The 22,126-nt window shown below is 32.4% G+C and overlaps 3 protein-coding genes across 3 annotated transcripts; 1 reads left to right on the forward strand and 2 right to left on the reverse strand.

The window, feature by feature from the left end:
• Positions 1–6,388: 6,388 nt before the first annotated feature.
• On the reverse strand, positions 6,389–7,042 carry LOC143203176 (cuticle protein 18.6-like). The gene is made up of 2 exons (XM_076415311.1): positions 7,034–7,042; positions 6,389–6,973 (listed from the first exon to the last, which is right to left on the reverse strand). Exons 1-2 carry the CDS (start codon positions 7,040–7,042, stop codon positions 6,389–6,391), a joined length of 594 nt encoding a protein of 197 aa, XP_076271426.1.
• Positions 7,043–10,248: 3,206 nt separating this feature from the next.
• LOC143203258 (uncharacterized) lies at positions 10,249–14,897 on the reverse strand. Its single transcript, XM_076415427.1, has 4 exons — positions 14,773–14,897; positions 12,528–12,853; positions 10,812–10,973; positions 10,249–10,754 (listed from the first exon to the last, which is right to left on the reverse strand). Exons 2-4 carry the CDS (start codon positions 12,537–12,539, stop codon positions 10,476–10,478), a joined length of 453 nt encoding a protein of 150 aa, XP_076271542.1. The 5' UTR covers positions 12,540–12,853; positions 14,773–14,897; the 3' UTR covers positions 10,249–10,475.
• A 364-nt stretch (positions 14,898–15,261) lies between these two features.
• LOC143202652 (cuticle protein 18.6-like) lies at positions 15,262–16,480 on the forward strand. Its single transcript, XM_076414307.1, has 2 exons — positions 15,262–15,808; positions 15,863–16,480. The coding sequence occupies exons 1-2, from the start codon at positions 15,800–15,802 to the stop codon at positions 16,427–16,429; spliced, it is 576 nt and encodes a 191-aa protein (XP_076270422.1). The 5' UTR covers positions 15,262–15,799; the 3' UTR covers positions 16,430–16,480.
• Positions 16,481–22,126: the final 5,646 nt, after the last annotated feature.

Raw genomic sequence — 22,126 nt, forward strand, 5'->3', positions numbered from 1 at the left:
GCAGAATATACGGGAGCAGCTGGTACGGCATATTTGGCTACAACTGGTACGGCTGGTACAGCAACTTTAGCTACTGGGGCGGCATATACTGGAGCAGCTGGGGCAGAAGCAGCGTGACTGACGGCGTTGTGGTTATCGTTGAACTTAACAAAAGAAGTGGCTTGGTAGTCAGCTGGAGCGGCACCGACAACGGCCAAGAAGGCAACAACGAAGAACTAAAAACAAACACATGAAAATTAAAATAATATTCCTTAGTATAACCAAGACTCTTAATATCTCACTTTGTACATAATGAATAGATGTTTTTGATACTGAATCGATTTCAATAATGATATATCTGATACCGGTTGGTACTCTTATATCACCCGAAATCAGAATGGTAGGTACTTCTTACGAATGACACCTTAGCTTGCACAATATTGATGTACTTGACCTAGACTGACTTGAATTAATTCAATAGGAAAGTACATAATTTAATCAATTTTATTTAATTAATCGAAAAACGTTTTATAGGCGGAGTTAGATTATTTGAAATTGTTCTAAATATTATAGAATGAATGTATCCATTAATCTAATTTAGCTATACCGAAACATATTTATTCATATACATTTCAAGCACAAATCAATGATATATGTGTCACTTTAACGCATGGCCTATTGTCACTCTTGTGGTAAAAGTATAATCCATTCCCTTCAGAGATTTCTAGCAAATCTAGCTTTACACCATTAAGAAAATTTTGCAAGAATCGGAAGAAATGGTAGTTAAACGGTGCAAAGTCTGGTCTATATGGTGGATGCATCAAAACTTCCAGCCAATGGGTCTTTATAGCCAGTCTGACTTTGGCATAATGCCTGAAGGAAGCAAACCATAACGAAAATGAGCTTTCCGCAGTCTCCACTTTCAAAGTGCAAAACATTTTAACCGAGTAACTTATATTTTAAAAATCATTTATGGCAACATAAATTCAAATAGTACATTACCATCATGATTTTAGAAATTGTATTCGCAAAATATCAGTTATTAAAATAAACGTTTTTTGCATAAAAAATATTATTGCTAATAGAAATATATCCCCTGTTTATCAAGGCAAATATTGTACAGTATTATTTAAAAATCAATACACATTAAAACTTACATTTAAATACATTATTTAAATCAAAACACATTTTACCAAAAAATCAAACAGTTTTAAGATATTCCCGAATGTTAACATGTTTAAAATACAGATATTGTATATATGTATTTAAAAATTCTCTTCAAAAGTTACTTGGTCTTGCTTGATGTTATAACACATTCATCATAGGGATGAATATCGACATATCGAAATATCGACATATCGATATTTTCTGAAAAAAATATCGATATTTTTAACGATATTTTTTTCAACACTCCTAATTCATCATGATTATTTCTGAAAATTATTAATATATTGTAATAAATATATTACATATCACTTAACTATAAATATAAATTTAATACAAATGTAAATATAAATAAATTTAATATAAATTAATCTATAGTTTTTGTAGATATAAATTTCAACCTTGTAAAGAATGTGTTTCACAATTTACAGAAAACATGCGATATCGCTATTTTAGGTCAGGTTTCAGTCTTGACAGGTTTCCGACACTGAAAGAAATTTGGGTGGTACCCCACGGAATAGGTGCAGAGAAATCTCGAACGATTTTTAAACGCTTGCTATAAAAGACAACAGATTATTTAACAAATCATTTTGATAATCGAAAATGATCAGTAAACCATGTATAAAGCAAGCAATGTTTGATTTATTACTAATAAAATAAAGGGTGTGCGATAGTACCAAAAAAAAACAGTTTGACAGCTGACAGTTTAGGGTTAATAAAATGGATCACTACATGAGAAAACAAAGCTCAGTTCGAAAATTTTACCGGATACCAAAACATGCTACATAATAATCATTTTAATTTAAAAACATAAAATTCCTAGACTTTATCTAAATATCTACTCTTATTTTTACCTGTTTGTAAACAAACTTAAGTGTGATTTTGTGGAGGGTGTCATTATTCCTGTACTTCCGTCAAAATCATTTATTTTCATTGCTCCGTAAAATAAAGAGATCGATAGATGTGTATTAAGCTTTTGAATCATAATACTTCTAATTCTTTTTGAAAATTTTAATATGGGCTAAGCCAATGTTAATTCCAATATTGAACTTGTAGCCATATTTTCCTTTTCAATGGACTAAGTTTTTTTAGTAGAAGGTCATAGATTCTATGTGACGTCGAAACATTGCAATGTTGCCGCATCAACTCTGAGTTTTAGTTCAGTTTGGCTTTGACATATAACAAAATCCTAATCTAAATAAAATAATTGAACAAAAAATGTTATCAAATATAATTTATTTTAACATTATAGTACATCTAATACATATATTATCGAAGGGCTTAAAACTACTATTAAGAACACAGGTATTATGGTTTGTAGGTTAGATTTGTTTTGTTTATATTGAACTCTTTTCCACACCACCCATGAGGTAAAGTTTCTAGGCACGGCTTTTTATGTGGTGGTATCCCCCTGGAGACCTAATTCACCTAATTAGTAACTGTATATCTGAGAAGCGTATTTTACTTTCATTCGAGATCATATTTACCTTTTTAAGTTTAGTTCTTGTTTCCTTCGATGGTGTGTTTCGATTGCAATGTTTCGACGTCACAAATATCCATTACGCATTACTAAAAAAAACTTTGAATAGACTATATCAATACACACATATAATGTATTTAAATTCAAATATAGATGTATTACAGTTAGAATCGCATCTTAACTTAGCAATGACCTTCCATATTTGGCTCCATAATCATCTGGTCTGAAATCCAAAGAACAAACCTTCCTCTACAGCAGATGTAGTTGCTCATAAGATATTCCATTAAGTTTATCATTGTTTAATTTTAAAAACCGTTTCTGCACCACCACATCCTATGAAAAATAGTTCATTTTAATTAAATCTACATAATAAAAATATAAATATATCCTAAAATCTGCTACAAAATTTCAGATTGACACACAAGAAGAAAACTGTCAGTTTTTCTTACTTTCACCACCCTCTAGTGACGCATAGTATGAAAACATAGATGCTATCGGTCCACTTAACTTGCCTTTTTCCTTCTTCTATTAATTTTTGGAACTGAGAGAACACCTGAAAGTCAGGGGAGGCTGAATATGTTGAATATGTTGAATATGTTAGATGTTGAAGCAGTTATGTGTTCGTGATGATATGTTCAACATCTTGAAATGGGCATATAAATTATCAAAAGTTTAGGATCAAAGTTATATAACGTTAGTTAGGTTAGTCAGAAGAAACTCCTCACTTGATCTGAAATTTAAGAAACTAACTTATCTGTTCATATATCAGTTAAAACTTCTTTCGAGACATTTTGGGTGTAAGGTTGTTTAAGGTTGGTCAAATTAATTTATATTCCAAGGATGTTCGATGATCACCAATGCTTCTCGCCACGTAACCAACGAAGAGGTACAACACGAGTTTCAAATCCAATAGATTGATGATATTTTTCAAAATTGAGTCATAATACTCGAGTGTTATATAGACTTCCTTGATTGAAAGAAGAGACCATAAAAATATTATTCTTCATAGACAACAACAGTTAAGAGATGAACAGTTCGTGAAAAGGTTTCCAGACCGAGCAAAGTCTCAAATGAGTTTCACAATGAAAACAAAGCAAATAGAAATAGATCTATGAAACGCATTAGAGTGTATATATTCAAGCAGAGTATCATCTATTGATAGTTAAGTTCAAGATTTATTGAGTGATACCTTATAATAATAAAACCCCTGAATATCTACAAATGCAATTTTATTTAAATAAATAAATTAATAAATACATTAAATATAATTTATCAGTTCTTGTTTAATAATGAGGGGCAGCTACGGCGACGACTTTCTTGTATACGGCTGGGGCTGGGGTTGGTTCTCCTTGTTTCTCGACTACAGCGTTGAAACCGTGTCCGTCATCGGAGTACTTGACGATCCTGACAGTACCGTCGGCTTCGTGGAGGGAGTATTGTCCTACGACGTGGTGACCGTCGCTCTTTTCTTCCTGGGAGTGGAAGTCACCGGTGTGAGGGTCTTGGATGCCGTAGTTGAATTCGTATGGGATTGGTTCATAGGATTCTTCTTTGTACACTGGAGCTGAAGCGTATTTAGCTACTGGGGCAGCATAAGCTACTGGGGCAGCTTTGGCAACTACTGGGAAAATTGCTTTGGTAACAGCAGGAGCAACTGAATATACTGGCGCAGATGGTACGGCAAATTTAGCTACAGTTGGTACGGCTGGTACAGCAACTTTGGTTACAGCAGGGACAGCTACTTTAGCTACTGGAGCGGCGTATAGTGGGGCAGCTGGGGCAGAAGCAGCGTGACTGACAGAGTTGTGGTTATCGTTGAACTTAACAAAAGAAGTGGCTTGGTAGTCAGCTGGAGCGGCACTGACAACGGTCAAGAAGGCAACAACGAAGAACTAAAATTAAAAGTAATGTATTATTAATTTCCTAATATTATTCTAAATAGAAGATTCTTACTTTATACATGATTGAATAATAGTTTCAATACTAAACTGACTTCAGTAGTGACTATACAGTAATCGGTCAGGCTTTTATATTAATCCGAATCAGAATTACCCCTGCTTTTTTCGTCCAACTCCTTCGCATTGGACCTGGTGAACTTGACCTAGACCATCGTTAAGTAACAGCACGAAAATAAAGATAACTTGAACCAATTCGATCAATCAGTTAATAATTACACAAGGTCGTCGTTATTTGATCTACGAAATGTTGTAGAATACATTGAAACTATATTCTGTGAGTAAAAGTATATAGTAGACAAGATACAAGTTCCTCTTTCAATCATTTTTATTTATTTAATTCGCTTTTTATTTATCCTGAACAGAATTGTTTGGTATAACATACCATGGACAATATTTTATAATTGTATTAACTTAAAAGAGAATGCCCAGCCTGTAGAATTAATTTGTTTTGTACTACATAAATAACTGTCACTATGCTAAGTCAGACTTGACCCATACTAGTTACAGTACAGCATATTTTCAATAAATTGACAGTCAAATTCCTTGCAAGGTTATCTAGCGTAAGTAGATATTTGTCACTTGTTCCTTTCTCTATATTCATTAATTAGTATATTTCAATAAAAATTGCTTGTTTTACATTGTAATTTCCATCAACATCAATACACTTATTTCAAATTTAACAATAATAAATAACAAGGTTTGTATTAAACAATTTAAAAGGGTTCTCTAATCTATAAATATGAATAAATCGATTTTTTTCATATTTTTAAATCTTAACCCCGTAAGAATATGCCCTTAAGAGAATTTTTCAAAATTTTAATTATATTCGGGGATATGGCTGTTTTAATCAGCGATATCTAAACTGCGGTATCTAGAAACAAGTTTACTAATTTTCAAAAAAGCAACTTCCTGTAAGAGATGATTTATAAGAGATGAATCTAAAATTAATAGTCTATTGAGGATTTTTTTTGTATTTATATTTTAACCGGCACTGAGTGTGAAAATTACTATATTTACATATTCCTGACATATGAAGAGCAGGATAATAATTATATAGTTGAACCTCAAATACTATTGAAAGTTGAAAATTTGTTGGGTAGTATAGTTAGTAAGTTAGTTCCTCACAAAATGTAATATTTATTAATTGAAATACTTTAATTATATATCTAAATTAAAACATAAATGATTTCATCGAAATACTTAAAAATTATGAAGATTTATGAGGTATATTCGTATAGCATTGATTTATAGGATTCTTCTTGAGAACTTAGTGCTTATGGCTAGTCAGTTAGCTACAGGATTAGCGTAATCAACTGGAATTTTATTAACTGTGCATGAACTGCATAATATTAAATTCTTATATCAAATCTTAAGCTCTGCAATCATGACGCCGCTAATATTCAATAAACAATAACTCTGTGCGAAACTTCTTGAAGTTTGCAATTATTTTACAAGAAGGTTCCAGGCCTCCTATTGATGTTCCCAGTGGTAATAATACTTCTATGAAGGTAGTACTGATTTGTCGGAAGTAAAGGAGCAAAATATGGTGAAAACAACCTTCAGGCATCATCATTTTCAAACTGCGGTTACTTTTGACTGAATAAATGAATGGTATTAGCTTCATATCAAGAGAATTTTACGAACTGTTACCTTCCAAACACGCTATTATTATATAGTAAGTATTACTAAAGATAGACGACTTTATAGTCATCTAAAAGGAAAACCAAGATCATTTTACAATGCAAATGCAATTTTATTTAAATAAATAAATTAATAAATACATTAAATATAATTTATCAGTTCTTGTTTAATAATGAGGGGCAGCTACGGCGACGACTTTCTTGTATACGGCTGGGGCTGGGGTTGGTTCTCCTTGTCTCTCGACTACAGCGTTGAAACCGTGTCCGTCATCAGAGTACTTGACGATCCTGACGGTACCGTCGGCTTCGTGGAGGGAGTATTGTCCTACGACGTGGTGTCCGTCGCTCTTTTCTTCCTGAGAGTGGAAGTCACCGGTGTGGGGGTCTTGGATGCCGTAGTTGAATTCGTATGGGATTGGTTCGTAGGATTCTTCTTTGTAAGCTGGAGCTGGGGCATATTTAGCTACTGGGGCGGCGTAAGCTACTGGAGCTACTTTAGCTACGACTGGAAGAGCTACTTTGGTAACAGCGGGAGCAACAGAATATACGGGAGCAGCTGGTACGGCATATTTGGCTACAACTGGTACGTCTGGTACAGCAACTTTAGCTACTGGGGCGGCGTATAGTGGAGAAGCTGGTGCTGAAGCAGCGTGACTGACGGCGTTGTGATTATCGTTAAACTTGACAAAAGAAGTGGCTTGATAGTCAGCTGGAGCGGCACTGACGACGGCCAAGAAGGCAACAACGAAGAACTAAAACCAAAATGTCATCTCTTTATATCATTTCTGTATAAAAAAAACAAAAAGCCTTACTTTATACATGATTAAAAAATGTTTTTGATACCAACTGGACTTGAACAGTGACGTTCTGATATCAACTCGCGATTATATATCAGTCGGAATCGGAATTTGTCCGTGCTTGTCTCGCCTAACTCCTTCGCATTATTGAACTTGACCTAGACCAGCGTTAAGTAACTAGTGAATGAAAGAGAATTTGATCTATTTCGATCGAGCGGTGAATGAAATTGGTCAGGGACGTTGTTCGTAACTTTTTAACGAAAAGTATGTGTTTTAAATTATATAATTTATAGAATAGTTGCAGATAAGAGCAAGTAAATTAAATATTTGAAATATTTGCAGAAACTCAGCTCAAACTTAATTATTATTTTGCAATTTTGTTGCAATTAATTGGCATTTAACGTCCACTGCATTCTGCATCATCCTTGGCTCTATGGCCACGATTGCTTCGCTTGAACGGCGTTTATTCCCATTAAGAAGCGGTGTAAAATTAAAACACGAAATTGTTTTTGATCCATTGTTTTGAAAATAACAAAAGTACCGTCACTCTTAGCACAATAACTCACAAACTTATGAGTAGAATATCATAAAATTTTAACAGCTTTCTTTTGAAAGTTTGTACTAATTTAAAAAGCGATGCATGCTATAAAGGGCCAAAAATTTTCAAACTTAGTTTCCAATGGTTGATATAGAATGGGATCCAGGCATGAAAATATAGTATTGGAAAAACTGTGGCCTTTCTTTTTCCTGAAAATCCACCAATGAAAAGATTATTATTATTTTCGAAATGGCAAATTGTTAAACTGAACCATAACTGAACATCAATCTAAATTGAAATACCAGAGAAAAGAAAACAGAAAGTCGCTAAATTATTATTTCTTATTCGTTTATTTTCTTCTAAATTCTCCTAACAAACCCAAGTAAACTTTTCCTATATATTATTTTTATCAAATTACCCACCTCTGTAGTAGAAATATTTCTTTGATTTGTCGTTTCATCAGCTGGTGTTTCTCGTGAATCTACCTTTCTTCTATCTCCCACAATGCAGCCTCCATGGTCCCAAAACAAAATAGTTTTGGTGATAATGATATTGCAACAAAAAAGTTAATGTTGCCAATTATTAGTTGGAGAGTTAATGAATTAAACATTCGTTGTGACTTTAGTTCTTAATGGACTAAAAAGGTTATTTTAAATACATCATCATCTGTTAATAGAGTACTGTAAGATTTTGAACGACTACTTTGACTAAGCTGTATAAGATAGTTTGTGTTTGACAGCCATTGACAGTAGACGTACTCTCAAATTTTAACAAAAATGGAAACACGCGATTTTCGTATGCTTATTAAGCGTTATTTTTTGTACAAAAAAAAACATCACTGAAACCAAGGACAAGCTTTATATATCTAGGTCTACCGAAAAGTAATTCCCGGTTTTTCTAACAGTTGTCGCTAGACTTAAGTATGCTACGTCACTATGAGACGTTGCGTTATCGTGCTGTAAAACCGCATTACCGTGTCTTCGGGTCCATTCTGGACGTTTTTCGAACAATGCATGGTTCAAATTGATCATTTATTGTCAGTAACGATCCTTATTAACTACTTCACCAAATTTCAAGAGTTCTTAATACACCACGCCACTCTGGTATCACTAAGCACAGATTATTGTCTTGTGACCAAAATGATTTGGCCTTGGGGCCGATCGGCCGGCTTCGCCACGTGATGATTTTTGCACTTAGGGTTTTCAAAATAAATCCACTTTTCCTAACCCGTCACTATTCGATTCAGAAATTACTTCCCATCATAGCTTTGAAATAACATTTCACACATGATTTTTCCATTTTCCAATTGCCTGTCATTCAATTGAAGTGTCCATCTTCCCATCTTTTGGATTTTCCCCATTGCTCGTCATCATCAGTCACTAATCATTTCTTGGGCTACATTTAATGCTTCTGCCAACTATGTTTGAGTTTGGGTTGGTTCTTCATCCAATAACTTGCAGCTTCGCATCTTCAAACCTTTTCGGTCTACCAGAACTTTCTTTGTCTTGCATCGAAGACATGTTTTTAAGGTTAGAGTATGCTCACCATAAGCTTCTAAGCCCTTCTTTGGATTAAATAATAAAAGTAATACGTGCCGCAAATGCACGTTTTCAGGCACGAAACTTGACATTTTCAAAGAGGTATAAGTCTATGACTGTGTTACTTTCGCAAAATATAACATACATAGTTCTGAAGCTTGATGTCAGTAGAATAAATCAATATGTATCAATATGTATCAATATCAAAAGATGTAAATCACTACATAGTATAAAACAAAGTCGCCTTTTCTGTCCCTATATCCCTATGTGCGCTTAAATCTTTAAAACTACGCAACGGATTTTGATGCGTTTTTTTCAATAGATAGAGTGATTCAAGAGGAAGGTTTATATGTATAATACATGCATAATATACTAAGGCAACATTGCTAATTTTAGAGGTTTCTAACGTGATGTCGTAAATTAACCTATTTTTTTAGGCTTATTTAGCAATTAGCAAAAACGCTGCCTAACCCTACGAGTTAGGTCAAATTAATGTACTACAGTATTGTACACCATAAAAAGGTCTACAAAAAAGTCCGCGATGGTATATGTTTATCTTTTAGGGATAACCCACATTAACCATTTTTATTGTTTACTTTTTACGTGAGAAAATGGCTTATTTACGAAGCTATTTTAAGAAATACGGCATTAATCCTTATCGAATTAAGTACCTTAAATACAGTGTGCAATTAATATAGATCAATATGGTTCTTTACAGCATGTAAATTAAACAAATATTTTCGGAGATATTACAAATTTAAAATTTGCGTTTAAAAATGTGTAATGTAATAAAAATTGTATGAATTTAGATATTCCAAAGATAGCAGGAAATCTTCATAGTAAGTATAGGGGAAGAGGAATTGTTTTACTCCAAATTTAATGCGTGCAGGCCAAGGGCAGTAATGAATGAACCAAAAATACTGGATCGATTTTAATCATGTTTTCATTGAGTGACATAGGCATATATATTTTATGCCCGTGCAAAGTCGGAGCGGGCCGCTATGTTTTTATATACAACGTTCATATTTTTTCTGTAGTGTATTTAATTTAGTATCAGCATTGCACCCGTGCGAAGCCGGGGCGGGTCGCTAGTATATATATATAGAAAATAAAAGAGTATTGTGATAAATAATTAAAATTAATAAATTGTTTGTATTCATTTTATTACGTTAATAAAAAGTCCTAAATTAAGTTTAACAAAATGGTAACCAGACATGTATTGATTGTTAGGCAGTACAAAGTTCACCGGGCCAGCTAATATATTATAAACAATGCAAGATATATTTGTGTTTATTTAATGGATAACAAAGATAAAATACCCTACATGTACAACATTATAATGCAAAATAACAGGAACAAGGAACACAAACATCCGCCAAACTCAACTTTTATAACCATGGCCATCATAAATCTCAAGCAATACAGGTTTCTTATAGACAACTTTGTCCACTAAAGATGGCGCATCATCCGCGATATATACTACACTTTTTGGAAGCGGTACTGATTTAAAATCATTACGATTTAACCTATCCGCATTTGGAGGCCTCAACGTCACGGGATACAGGGACACGGGCCTTGGAAGAAACAGATGACTAGGCTTATCCACGGGGCCAGGCTGGGGCTCTCTGACAGCATAAGCAGCATTATGTTTGGGAAGGTCCTAAATACAGAAAAAATACATTATAATTACAATTACTTTGTAATAAAAATACATTACGTTATAATTGTTTACGAGGCCATGTCTAGGTTCAAATTCTGCATACAATGGAGCAGGGTTGTTGCGATAGTTATTATCGTCTACAAACCCGCTTCTTAATTCGGGATACGTATGTACAGTAACGCCGAAAGAGTACGCAAAAAGATTAATCACCAGGAAAATCTAAAACAAAAAAAAGCAGATATAAGTCTTTATAGAAATTTTGTCTCTAAGAAAGCAAATTTTTTTGAGTTTTCTCAATAAACTCAAAACCATATTCCTAAAGCGATTTTGTTCAGCTTAAGTCCAATGCATTATAAAAAGGTGTCAATGCTTGTTGACAGCTTAGATCTGTCATTTACCACTACACCTCAGTCTCAAGAAAATCGATATTGTCAAAATAAAAATATTTGTATTTCATTATGAAAAATATACGGGAAATAAGAAACAATAGTATCAATTAGCAAATGGAGAAAGGACGCTGCTAGTTACAAAGACGAGACTAACAAAGAAGTCAGGAAAACATCAAAGTAGCAGGCGAAAACGCACCAGAATAAAATACCAACACTGAGTAGGAAATGATACAGAGATGTGTAAGATCAAAATTTCAACATAAAAAACAAGAAACAAGGAATTTTGGAATTTTTGATCAAGGTTTTTTGTGCACATCATCGGCAAGGAGGAATATTAGACGAAACTCAAAATTAACTAACTGAATGTAGATTTTCATCAGCAACATCACGGAAGCAATTAGCGGAAGTTTTGGTACAAGAATGAGACATTATTTCTTTGGAAACTATTCAGACCCTTTACGAATCGATTCCGTGAAGAATTATACCTATTTTAAAAGTAATTGCTGGCGCAAGAGTTTATTAGCAAATAGATATTGCGTATATGTCCGGTGCTAATATTATTTTGAACGTAAACTTCATAATCTAGAACCTTTATCATCAGATACACAATCATCAAGCTCCCTCTTCGCAAAAAGAAATAAGCATAATATTATCGTAGAATAACGACTCGCGCAAATTTTATAAAATGCAATCAAATACTTTTTTTGTTATTGCAATTTTACAATAATTTTTATTGAAGTTCATGAATCGTGACAAATCTTAAAATTTCTATTGTAGAAAATTAATTAAAAGAAACATTGCTAATTGATTAAATTGATTGATTCACAGTGCAACTCTTAGTAATTATAAAAAAAATATAACAATACCAATTAAATTGGGGGTGGTACTTATTTATAAAGGATTTTGATTTTATTGATATTTACTTGACGTTCTTAATATAACTCATGATAATTAGTTATTTTGATAGGAGCAACATAAGGAAATTATTATGTTAATGCTCAATTACATTTCAATAATGCAACATTTGCAAAAATAATTGCTTATACACTATAATTACAAAAGTGAAATTTGAATTCATATTAATTAGACATACAGCCATGTTAATACACACACAAAACATACTTGTAAGTACATGAAGAATCATTCAGAATCAACAAAAAGTCATTAATAGGAATAATAAGACTTTTTAATCCAATAACGTTCACTAATTTTGTAATGGCTACTAAATGACAAAGCGTTACAGACAACAATAATTGAAACTTTGAAGTAAAATAAATGTTCTGGTTATTAATAATCATAGTTACTTTTTAAATAATAGATATAGCATTTAATATGAAGTGTCTAATATAATACAAAAAAGAACAAGTTAATGATTTCAACATACCTTAGAAAACATTTCCAAAGCTTGACTTCAGTTTATGTACAATTATTTCAATCATCTGATGACACTGATACTGTCAGCACGATTTTGCCTATTTATATTAAATCATTTCACCTAGACCTCCAAAGTAACTTTTTTATTTTAAAAACCGTGAGATTATAATCATACCGAGCAAGATTGATTAGTAATAAACACTTAATAAGATATTAAATGATGCATGTCTTTAAAAGAACAAAAATTATATAGAACTTTTTAAAAAGGGCTGATAGATGTTGGGCATATTGTTTTATCTGTTAGATGACGTTTAACTCGTGGTTTATCACACAGATCTGCAACAAAAAAGCTGTTTTATTTTCAGGAAATATCGATATTTTTCGAAGTATCTTTTAGTAGTCGATAAACTTTTAGTTGCAGAGTGAAATATCGATATTAAAAACCTTGTGTTTTTGAGAGGGAATATCGAACTATTGTTTTGGGATATTTTGGTGAATTTTATGTGGAAAAAGAAGACTGGAATGGAAAAAGGTCGATGCTTGTATCGAACTTTCCTTGACATTTCTCATCTCGGACATTAAGTGAAATTTTACGTGCTGTTTTATCGAAATATTAAATATCGATCATCGAAATATCGATATCGAGCAACAAATTAGATTTGTTTTATTCATAATTAAATTTTGCGTATATGTCACAAACATTATTATTTTTGTATTGTTTGGGCTCGGCATCGACTTCAAACTGACCATTTGGTAGTAGTTAAAATAATATTGTACATAGATGAATAGGTTTAGGTAGGTATTAAGCTAAATTGTGTATATATAGAATATAAAATTCGTGTAGATGATTGCTTTTCGTGGTAGTTCCTTAAATAATCCAGGTGAAATGTCATCTATACCAAATGCCTTTTTAGGATTGAGGTTATCAATTTCAGTAGCAACTTCTAGTGGAGAAATTAGATTTAGATCTACATCGGGTTGATAAACAGGATATGTATCCATGGTAGATTCTATATCATTAGGTTGAAATATGTTAGCTAAGTCTTGTGCGAACAATTCAGCTTTTTAATTGTCGCATCGAACCCATTCATTTCCATCATTTTTAATTGGCGGTACTCGAATAATTGGTCTTTTAAATCTTCGAGTTGCTTTCCATAGCGAATAATCTTTGCTTGTGGGCTTAATTCACTTACATACTTTTGAAAGCAATTCTGTTTATATTCTTTGATCTTTGATTCTATTAAAAGTAGTTTTGTCTGCAGCATTTCTGGTTCTGTGCCAGACTCTTCTAGCTTTTCGCCTTTCTTTTATCATTTCTCTAATTTCGAGGGGGTCATCAACTCGTCGTTGTTTTTGGTTAAAAGTGAGCTCGCGAATCACCCAGTTTGCAAATATTCGTGAATGATATGATGTACACGGTCAGTTGATATCTTTAGAGTGTCTGCTATTTCATTCAGTTTAAATTTACGGTCATTCAAAATCATTTTGTAGATTTTTTAAATGCTTTCGTCGGTAACAACCTCTTTTGGGCGTCCACTTGGTACACCGACTTCACTAGTGCTCATTTGACCACATCTAAACTTAGCATACCAATCCTTGATGGTTGTTTTTCCTGGGGCAGTGTCCGGAAACTCGGCATCAAGCTAAGTTTTTGCTTCAACTGTATTTTTTCCCTTCAAAAAACAATATTCTATCAACACGCGTAATTCCTTTTTATCCATTTTTTTTCACAATAACAAAAGTTGCTTCACTCAAAATGCTACAATTCACAAACTAATGATCCGACAGCTGTCAAATTTATATATGCATCATTTGAAGGTTAGCGATCACTAAAAAACATAATAATTTAATTCTAGTAGCGCCATCTATGTGTTAGACCGGGGACTTTTCAATTGACCTGTTATATATATATATATATATATATATATATATATATATATATATATATATATATATATATATATATACAGCCGAATATAAAACCTCCTCCTTTTTCGAAGTCGGTTAATAAGGATTTTTGTAGTTTTTTTACTATTATAAGAAAGGGATTTTATTTTAAACTAACTTTCAGTCAGAATTCATATAAATATGCTTCCATCGATGCTTTTACAGTGTTAGAAATGTTAGTACGATTACCTTCCGAATATAAACGAACCTGTGTGAGCCAAAACAAGAATCATTATAACAAATACACCATTAAAACAGTAGTAATCAATTTAAAAACAAGTAATGTATTCTCTTTGATATTAACTTACATAGTATCAAGCTGCGAATACAAAAAAACATATACCTGCTGACCTTGTTTGCGCCATAATAGCACCAATCTTACAATTACTATTTGTGTAGTAAATAAACAATTCCATTCAACTAATTGAATTAGAAATGATTTTTTTGAGAATTTAGAAATGATTATTTCAATTTAGCAGGCAAATAACAAAAATAGGTACATGCAATATTAAATATTAATCTAATAATATCTGATTATATAATAAAAATGTACTGAGTCTTTTTCTGAAAAGTTTAGTGACTAATTTTTAGATAACAATGCTTGAGCGATTAGATAGCAATACTAATTCTATTAAATATTGTTTTGTCCACTGTATTTCTGGTTCTGTGCCATACTCTTCTAGCTTTTCGTCTTTCTTTTATAAGTACCCTAAGTTGAAAGGGGTAATTTACCCCAATTTTTGGTTTTTCTCTTGATGTCGGAGTAGCTTCTTTTGCAGCAGACCGAATTTGTTCAATATTTCGGGTTTGCAGCTCAATATCGTCTATAGTCTTGAGTATTACGTTTAAACTGATTTGTTCCTGCGTTATAAGTCTAAACGTGTCCCTGTTAGTAAATGTATTAATAAGATTATTTGCCTACAACTGCAGATGCAATTTGTGGTAAATCTCTATCACGCTAAAAGACTTTTTCGCAATCCCAAGCAAGACATTGGGCGAGATATTGATTAATTAGCGGCCAGAAAAACCAGTCTCGAAATATAGTTCCGATAAACTAATCGAACATGACTGAATACGACTGGCCGTGATTAATTATTATGCATGTTTTCGTTTAACCATGTCCCTAACACTTTCGCGGCCTATGCCGACCTTGTCACCTTCGAATCTGTCAATTAACCGAAAGAATATGGGTCATATTCTGGTGCGCCACAATGACAGGGGGTCGTCGGACATTTTTTTGTCGTGGAGGTGGAGATAGTGAACGTGAACAATGGTATAAATACTTTTTGAAGTGTTTTTTGAAGTCAGTTTAACTCGAACACATATCAAATCATCATGTATAAGGTAGTATTTTGAAATAAAGCCACGAAATCTCATTGTTTATTGCTTAATTTATAGGTATTTGCTATTGCTGCCCTCTTGGCTACCGTCAGTGCCCTCCCAGCTGACTACCAAGCCACTTCCTTTGTTAAATTCAATGACAACCACAACGCTGTTAGTCATGCTGCTTCTGCTCCCGCATATGCTGCCCCAGTAGCTAAAGTTGCTGTACCAGCCTTACCAGTAGTAGCTAAATATGCCGTACCAGCTGCTCCAGTATATTCAGTTGCCCCAGCCGCCGCCAAAGTAGCTCTTCCAGTCGTAGCCAAAGTAGCTCCAGTAGCTTACGCCGCCCCAGTGGCTAAATATGCCCCAGCTCCAGCTTACAAGGAAGAATCCTACGAACCAATCCCATACGAATTCAACTACGGTATCCAGGACCCTCACACCGGTGACTTCCACTCCCAGGAAGAAAAAAGCGACGGACACCACGTCGTGGGACAATACTCCCTCCACGAAGCCGACGGTACCGTCAGGATCGTCAAGTACTCCGATGACGGACACGGTTTCAACGCCGTAGTCGAAAGACAAGGAGAACCAACCCCAGCCCCCGCTGTATACAAGAAAGTTGCTCCATATTACTAAACAATGACCAAAAATTTAATTTTAATTTATTGATTAATTTATTTATTTGAAATAAAATTGCTCTTGCAGATATTTATTCATGTTTTTTTCGCTTGGATATGGTGGGGCAAAGTCCCGCTACCATTTTGATTACGCGCCATCGTTTCGCTTTAACTATTGTGTTGTGTAGACGTTCAAATTTTATTATGGATAAATATACGCCACAAGAACGAGCAGAAATAGCACCACTCAGCAGAAATTGCCCCAACCTTTCCCTTAATTAGTTACCCGCTTTTATGACTGATTTTTTCAGATGAAATTTGTAACACACACTATTGTTATGAACTAAATTATTTTGATCACATAGATCTCGCTAACTAATTTTTGGAGATTTGAATTAGATGTTTTCCTTTGCGTAAACAAATTGCTGAATAGTAAATTAATTTATAATAAAATTAGCGTCGAGAGTCACAAAAGAGTCGAACTAGCCAATAGCCACGGTAGCGACTGAAAATAATAATTGCTACTTCAGTTAAAATCACACCTCGACTGTTTTTCTGAGTAGTGACTATCTCTGGATAATCCTAACCAGTATTCGGTAAACTTTGGCAGTATTTTGCACCTGGATAGAATATCCCCATATGTCTGTGCAGATTAAAAGTGTTATAATACCTTTTCTAACGATATTCACAAATCGATGATTTGTCCATTACTGGCTAGCATTTAAAATATGAACAATACAAGAACAAATAAACTATAACCTTAACCGTACAAAACAGAGCTCCTACCAATCCCAATTGTAGCTCATTGGTAAATAGCAATGTCGCAAAGTCACGCTGAAACTACCGATGTTTACCGAATACCAGTTAGGATTCTCCAGAAATAGCTGCTACTTATAGATTCGATGTTTCCTATTCATGAAATATATTCATCTAAATACCCAGCATAAATATTATAATATCACTGTAAGAACTGTTTGATATAACATGACAATTAAAGCTAAGATATATCAATTAAAAAAATCAATTAACGAACAAAGAGAGAAAAAGATACCATTATATATCTATTTCACGTATGTCGGTTTTGACCCAAAATAAACACCTGTTTCACATCGACCCAAAAGCCCCAAAGTTTTAATTAATTTATCACACAGTGGAATCATTCGGTCTAAACAAGGTGAGTTGAAAAATACACATTGTCTCACAAAAAAATATATTAAACAAGGTACATCAGAATAACTGCATAAGGAAATAAGGAGGTAAAATATAGTTTCGACTGTAATTAAATTGTTTAGCATAAGTCAGTAATACAATCATCTGAGTCGTGAGAAAAAAAGATGACTTCTGTGGTGTATTGTGACTGAAGATGAAAAGAGAATAAGTTAGTCATGTGTTAGTCCAAGACAGTCATCCATATAGACACCGAACTGGAAAATTCATTGCATGAAGTCTTGTGTATTAATGACACTTGGGTTCACCTCCGTGATCCTGAATCAGAACAAGAAGGTTTAAACCTGACTCAGGCCGTTCCAAAATGACCCGAAGAAGTTTTATTTGAACGTACAAGAATTGTGTTTATGGATCACCTCCAAATAGGTAAAACAACAAACCATGATTATTACTGTAAGCTTATCATACCTCAAAGAAAAACATTTGCTTGGAAACAACTTTGATTAGATAAATAGCACTTGCCATAATTATTATAATCAGCAACAGTTACCATAATTGGAACAAATTTTTAGAATAAATATGTTTTCTAATATTCCTTCGTTTTTAATAAAATAAATTTTGAATTATCTATAAATTCTGTTTCCTTTCCACAAACTAATAATTTCCTTACTTATTAAATTAACCTACCGCTCTAATAAACTTTTGTCTTACCAGCTTCTTTAGTATTAAAAACAATGTTAGTTTTCTCAATGTTTCACTCTGTTCTAATAATTTCTATCCATTCTTCCAATATTTTCCATCAAATCAATAATCATCATGAAATAAAAGACTAGGTAAAGTTAAATGTTTATTCCTTTTTAATTAACAATAATCAGTTTTTTCACCAACAGAAATAATCAACCAACTATATACATGCAGAGGTACACAAGTATAATATATTGATATTGAGTTAATATTCAATACGTTTCTGTAAATTCAGGGCTTTAAAATAAGCTATACACTACTTTTATGTCTTCCAATTAATACAATTAAACAGCCAATGCATGTCATCAAAATGTACGATCGTCATTATGTCACAATGTTGTCAAATCAAATTTGAATTTTGGTTAACGTCTGCCGGTATATAACTTCTAATTAATATGACTAACGTTTTAAAGAATTCTGAATACATTTGACAACAGTGTCGACCACTTCCAATACAAATCAATTTTGAGAATTGAATTTATAGAGTTTAAAACCAATTTTACTTTTATGCAAACTGTATTTGGCAGGACTACGAAACCAGTATAACTTTTTTAAAAGATGATCTTAAAGTCACATATATTAAGATGTCTTATGTCACATTTTGAAACATAGGCAACCCATTAAATTTGTACAGATTTCGCATAAATAAACTGTTTTTATCTTAATTCATCATTTGCAATATATAATATTTTTTTGAAAATTTGAACAATTAAAGCCTCATAACCGAGTTTTGACATAATTATTCTGTACTACATAGTATTTGTAGTGCCCCCTATTATAAATCATTCAAAATTAATTCACAATACCACTATATGCAATTATTTCTAATTTGTACTTAAAAATAACATCATAATCAGTTACAATGTCGAATATCTGTTTCTTTCTTTGCCTTCGTATAATAACGTTGAAACCTTCACCGACGTCATAATATGTCACTATTCGAACAGTGCCATCCGCATCATGCAAGAAATACTGTCCGACTACATGATTTTTCGTATAAAATTCTCGATGGCCATGTATATCTCCACTATGACGATCTTCTATGGAATAGCCATACTCGTAACTGGGATACCACATTTTTGCTGGTAATGATTGTTGATGATCGTAGACGGATAAATCCAATCCTTGCCCGTTTCTGTTGAACCTAGCACTTACCGAATTATTTATAGCTATATCTCCACATGACGTAGCTGATACCAGTTCAGTCGCTGTGTCAACATCTTCAGGAGCTTTATAGGGCACCACGAGAGCGTACAAATGCCCAATGAAAAGCGTTATATAAAAGACCTAAAAATCAACATACATATGATATAATCAGCATGATTGATGTTATCGTTAAAATTGATTTAATTATCTTTTAACATATTATACAAGTTTCATATCAATTTCATATTACACAACCTTTTCGGTCGTAAGTATAACAACTTTGCCAGGAGACAAACCAATTTAGAAAGTGACATTTTTCTCTATAGTATTAAATGTTAGAATTAAATCCAAGCATATAAAAACATATTTATAATAAAATGAAACTGTGCAAAATACACTTTTATACATTTTTGGAAAATTCCCGCATCTTTAAACTCATTTCGTGAATTAAAATAAATAGCAATGCTCATACAAAGTCACCTGTCATATAAAAGTATAGGAAATGCTCCTTGCAGAATATAGAAGACAAATTTTACATTAAATTAAATTATTAGAACCAATTTATATATAAGAAAAATCATATTATTCACCAAAATTTAAAAATAGTATTTAAAAAAATACCTTTAACATCTTTCTCGGGCACTTCAATAAATATAAGATTACAATTAACTAAATAATTCAAAACCTTTTGTATTTATACGCATATAACATTCTGATAGAAAGAAAACGATAAAAGAAAAATACTGTTACCATTATTTTGTGTTAAAATCGGTAATTACATAATCATTGTAACAAGATTTTTCGATGGGTGTGTACCATTAAACGGTACCATCTATCTTTAACGGATGGCTTGTATAACATTATCAGAAATTTGTAGATAAAGAAATTGTCGAACAGTTAAATTTGATGCCCATAATGATTAAAACCAAGCAGGCCTTTCTAATGGTCGATAACAAAGACAAAAACAATGGGTTTTGATAAAAATGATGGACATTTTGTGAAAGTACATTAAAATGATTGAGAATGAATGATGATGAATTTAAAATCATCATCAGACACCGAAAACTTCTCTAACCAACTCAGGAAATTGCTGCTTGTAAGAAAAACTTAAAAAACCTATTAATTATAATGTTATAATATATTAAGTGACATACATAAGTGTCAACTAATTTTAATATATTATTAATGAATAACAAATGCATATAACGTTAACTTTCGATGTAACGTAGTAGTCCTCATTCAAAATAGAATGCAAAAATATGTGGTATGCTCCACTAATACCTAGCGCATTCGCCGTATATATGAAAATATTTCAATTATTAATATTTTTCAACACGTCATCCAAAGTTACAGATAACTTTTATAAAACTTATAAACAAAAAAAATAAAATAACGTTGGTAAATATGATAACGTATCCACAAAACAATCATATCTGTAATACTGATACTAAACACACTATAAAATGATCTCATGACATTAACAAATTATATTTAATATTTACTCAATATTAATAAATAATATTGACAAGTTAATATAACATACAATATGTAATATAGCACATATTAATACATGCAATTGATGTCATTCTGGACAATAAAATAAACATATTATAATCGATATATTCGGGAATCAAGAGACAATAATAAAAATATATTATAAAAAAACTAAAAAATATGCTATAATAAAATGTAGGTCAACATGAAACCAAAAAGTAGTGAATTGATTGACTTGAAATATATAATTTTGTTCTGAAGTTTCAATGGAAAATGCTAAGCCTGGTAGGTTGATCTTATTATAGCCACGTTACCATGGCAACCATCAAGTTAACTATCGTTATGGACGAAATTATTTCCATAGCGTTTTCGATTTAATCCTAATTTCCTATGCTCAACATTTAGAAAAAAAGCATTTAAAATAATTTAAAGGATTAGATAGAACAATATGTAATTAACAATAAAATTATATCTAACAAATAACTACGTATTTAAGATATTTTCTCCTTGTTGATTTAGCACAATATATTCGCTCATTTGTTTTATCCCAAATATTAAAATCTTATCTCAATACAGAAAACGAGCAACAACGTTTATTCCCTAGCCTTATAATAAAAATAATTTTTTTATTTCAAACAATATACCACAATTGTTTTTATTTTATAAATATGCATTTTTTTATTGACGGAGTTAAATGTTATTAACCGTTTATACCTCTAGAACAATGGGTGGAGTGCAAAAAATTAATAACTTCGTGTGGACTGCGCTATAAACTATTACAGATAACATGTATGTTACCACGCGGGGAACATTGTATATATATTTGGGAGAGAATATTAATAACACTGAATGGGGGGTTCTGCTGTACTTCAGACTTATTTCTCCATTTGATAACTACCTGTTAACTTACCGGCCAGTGCAAGACTGAAGTGATTTTGTTCATTTTCAACTGTTTACAACATTGGCAAATTTTTAAATTGACATTTCCAACTAAAATCCACGCCTTCTTTAAAACTTTCATCGCTACTGTAATGGGAATCCAAGGTTAACTTGGATCCCCATTTTATTTTGGTTATCAAAAACCTATATAATTTTTTTTGGGTAATCAATAACCAAATTCCCATTATAAAAATTGGTGTTATTATATCTACTGGGGATGTTAATT

This window comes from Rhynchophorus ferrugineus, unplaced genomic scaffold (assembly GCF_030347505.1).
Source record: "Rhynchophorus ferrugineus isolate W39M unplaced genomic scaffold, kcgeb_rfMv2 rfM9, whole genome shotgun sequence".
Taxonomy (NCBI): Eukaryota; Metazoa; Arthropoda; class Insecta; order Coleoptera; family Curculionidae; genus Rhynchophorus; species Rhynchophorus ferrugineus.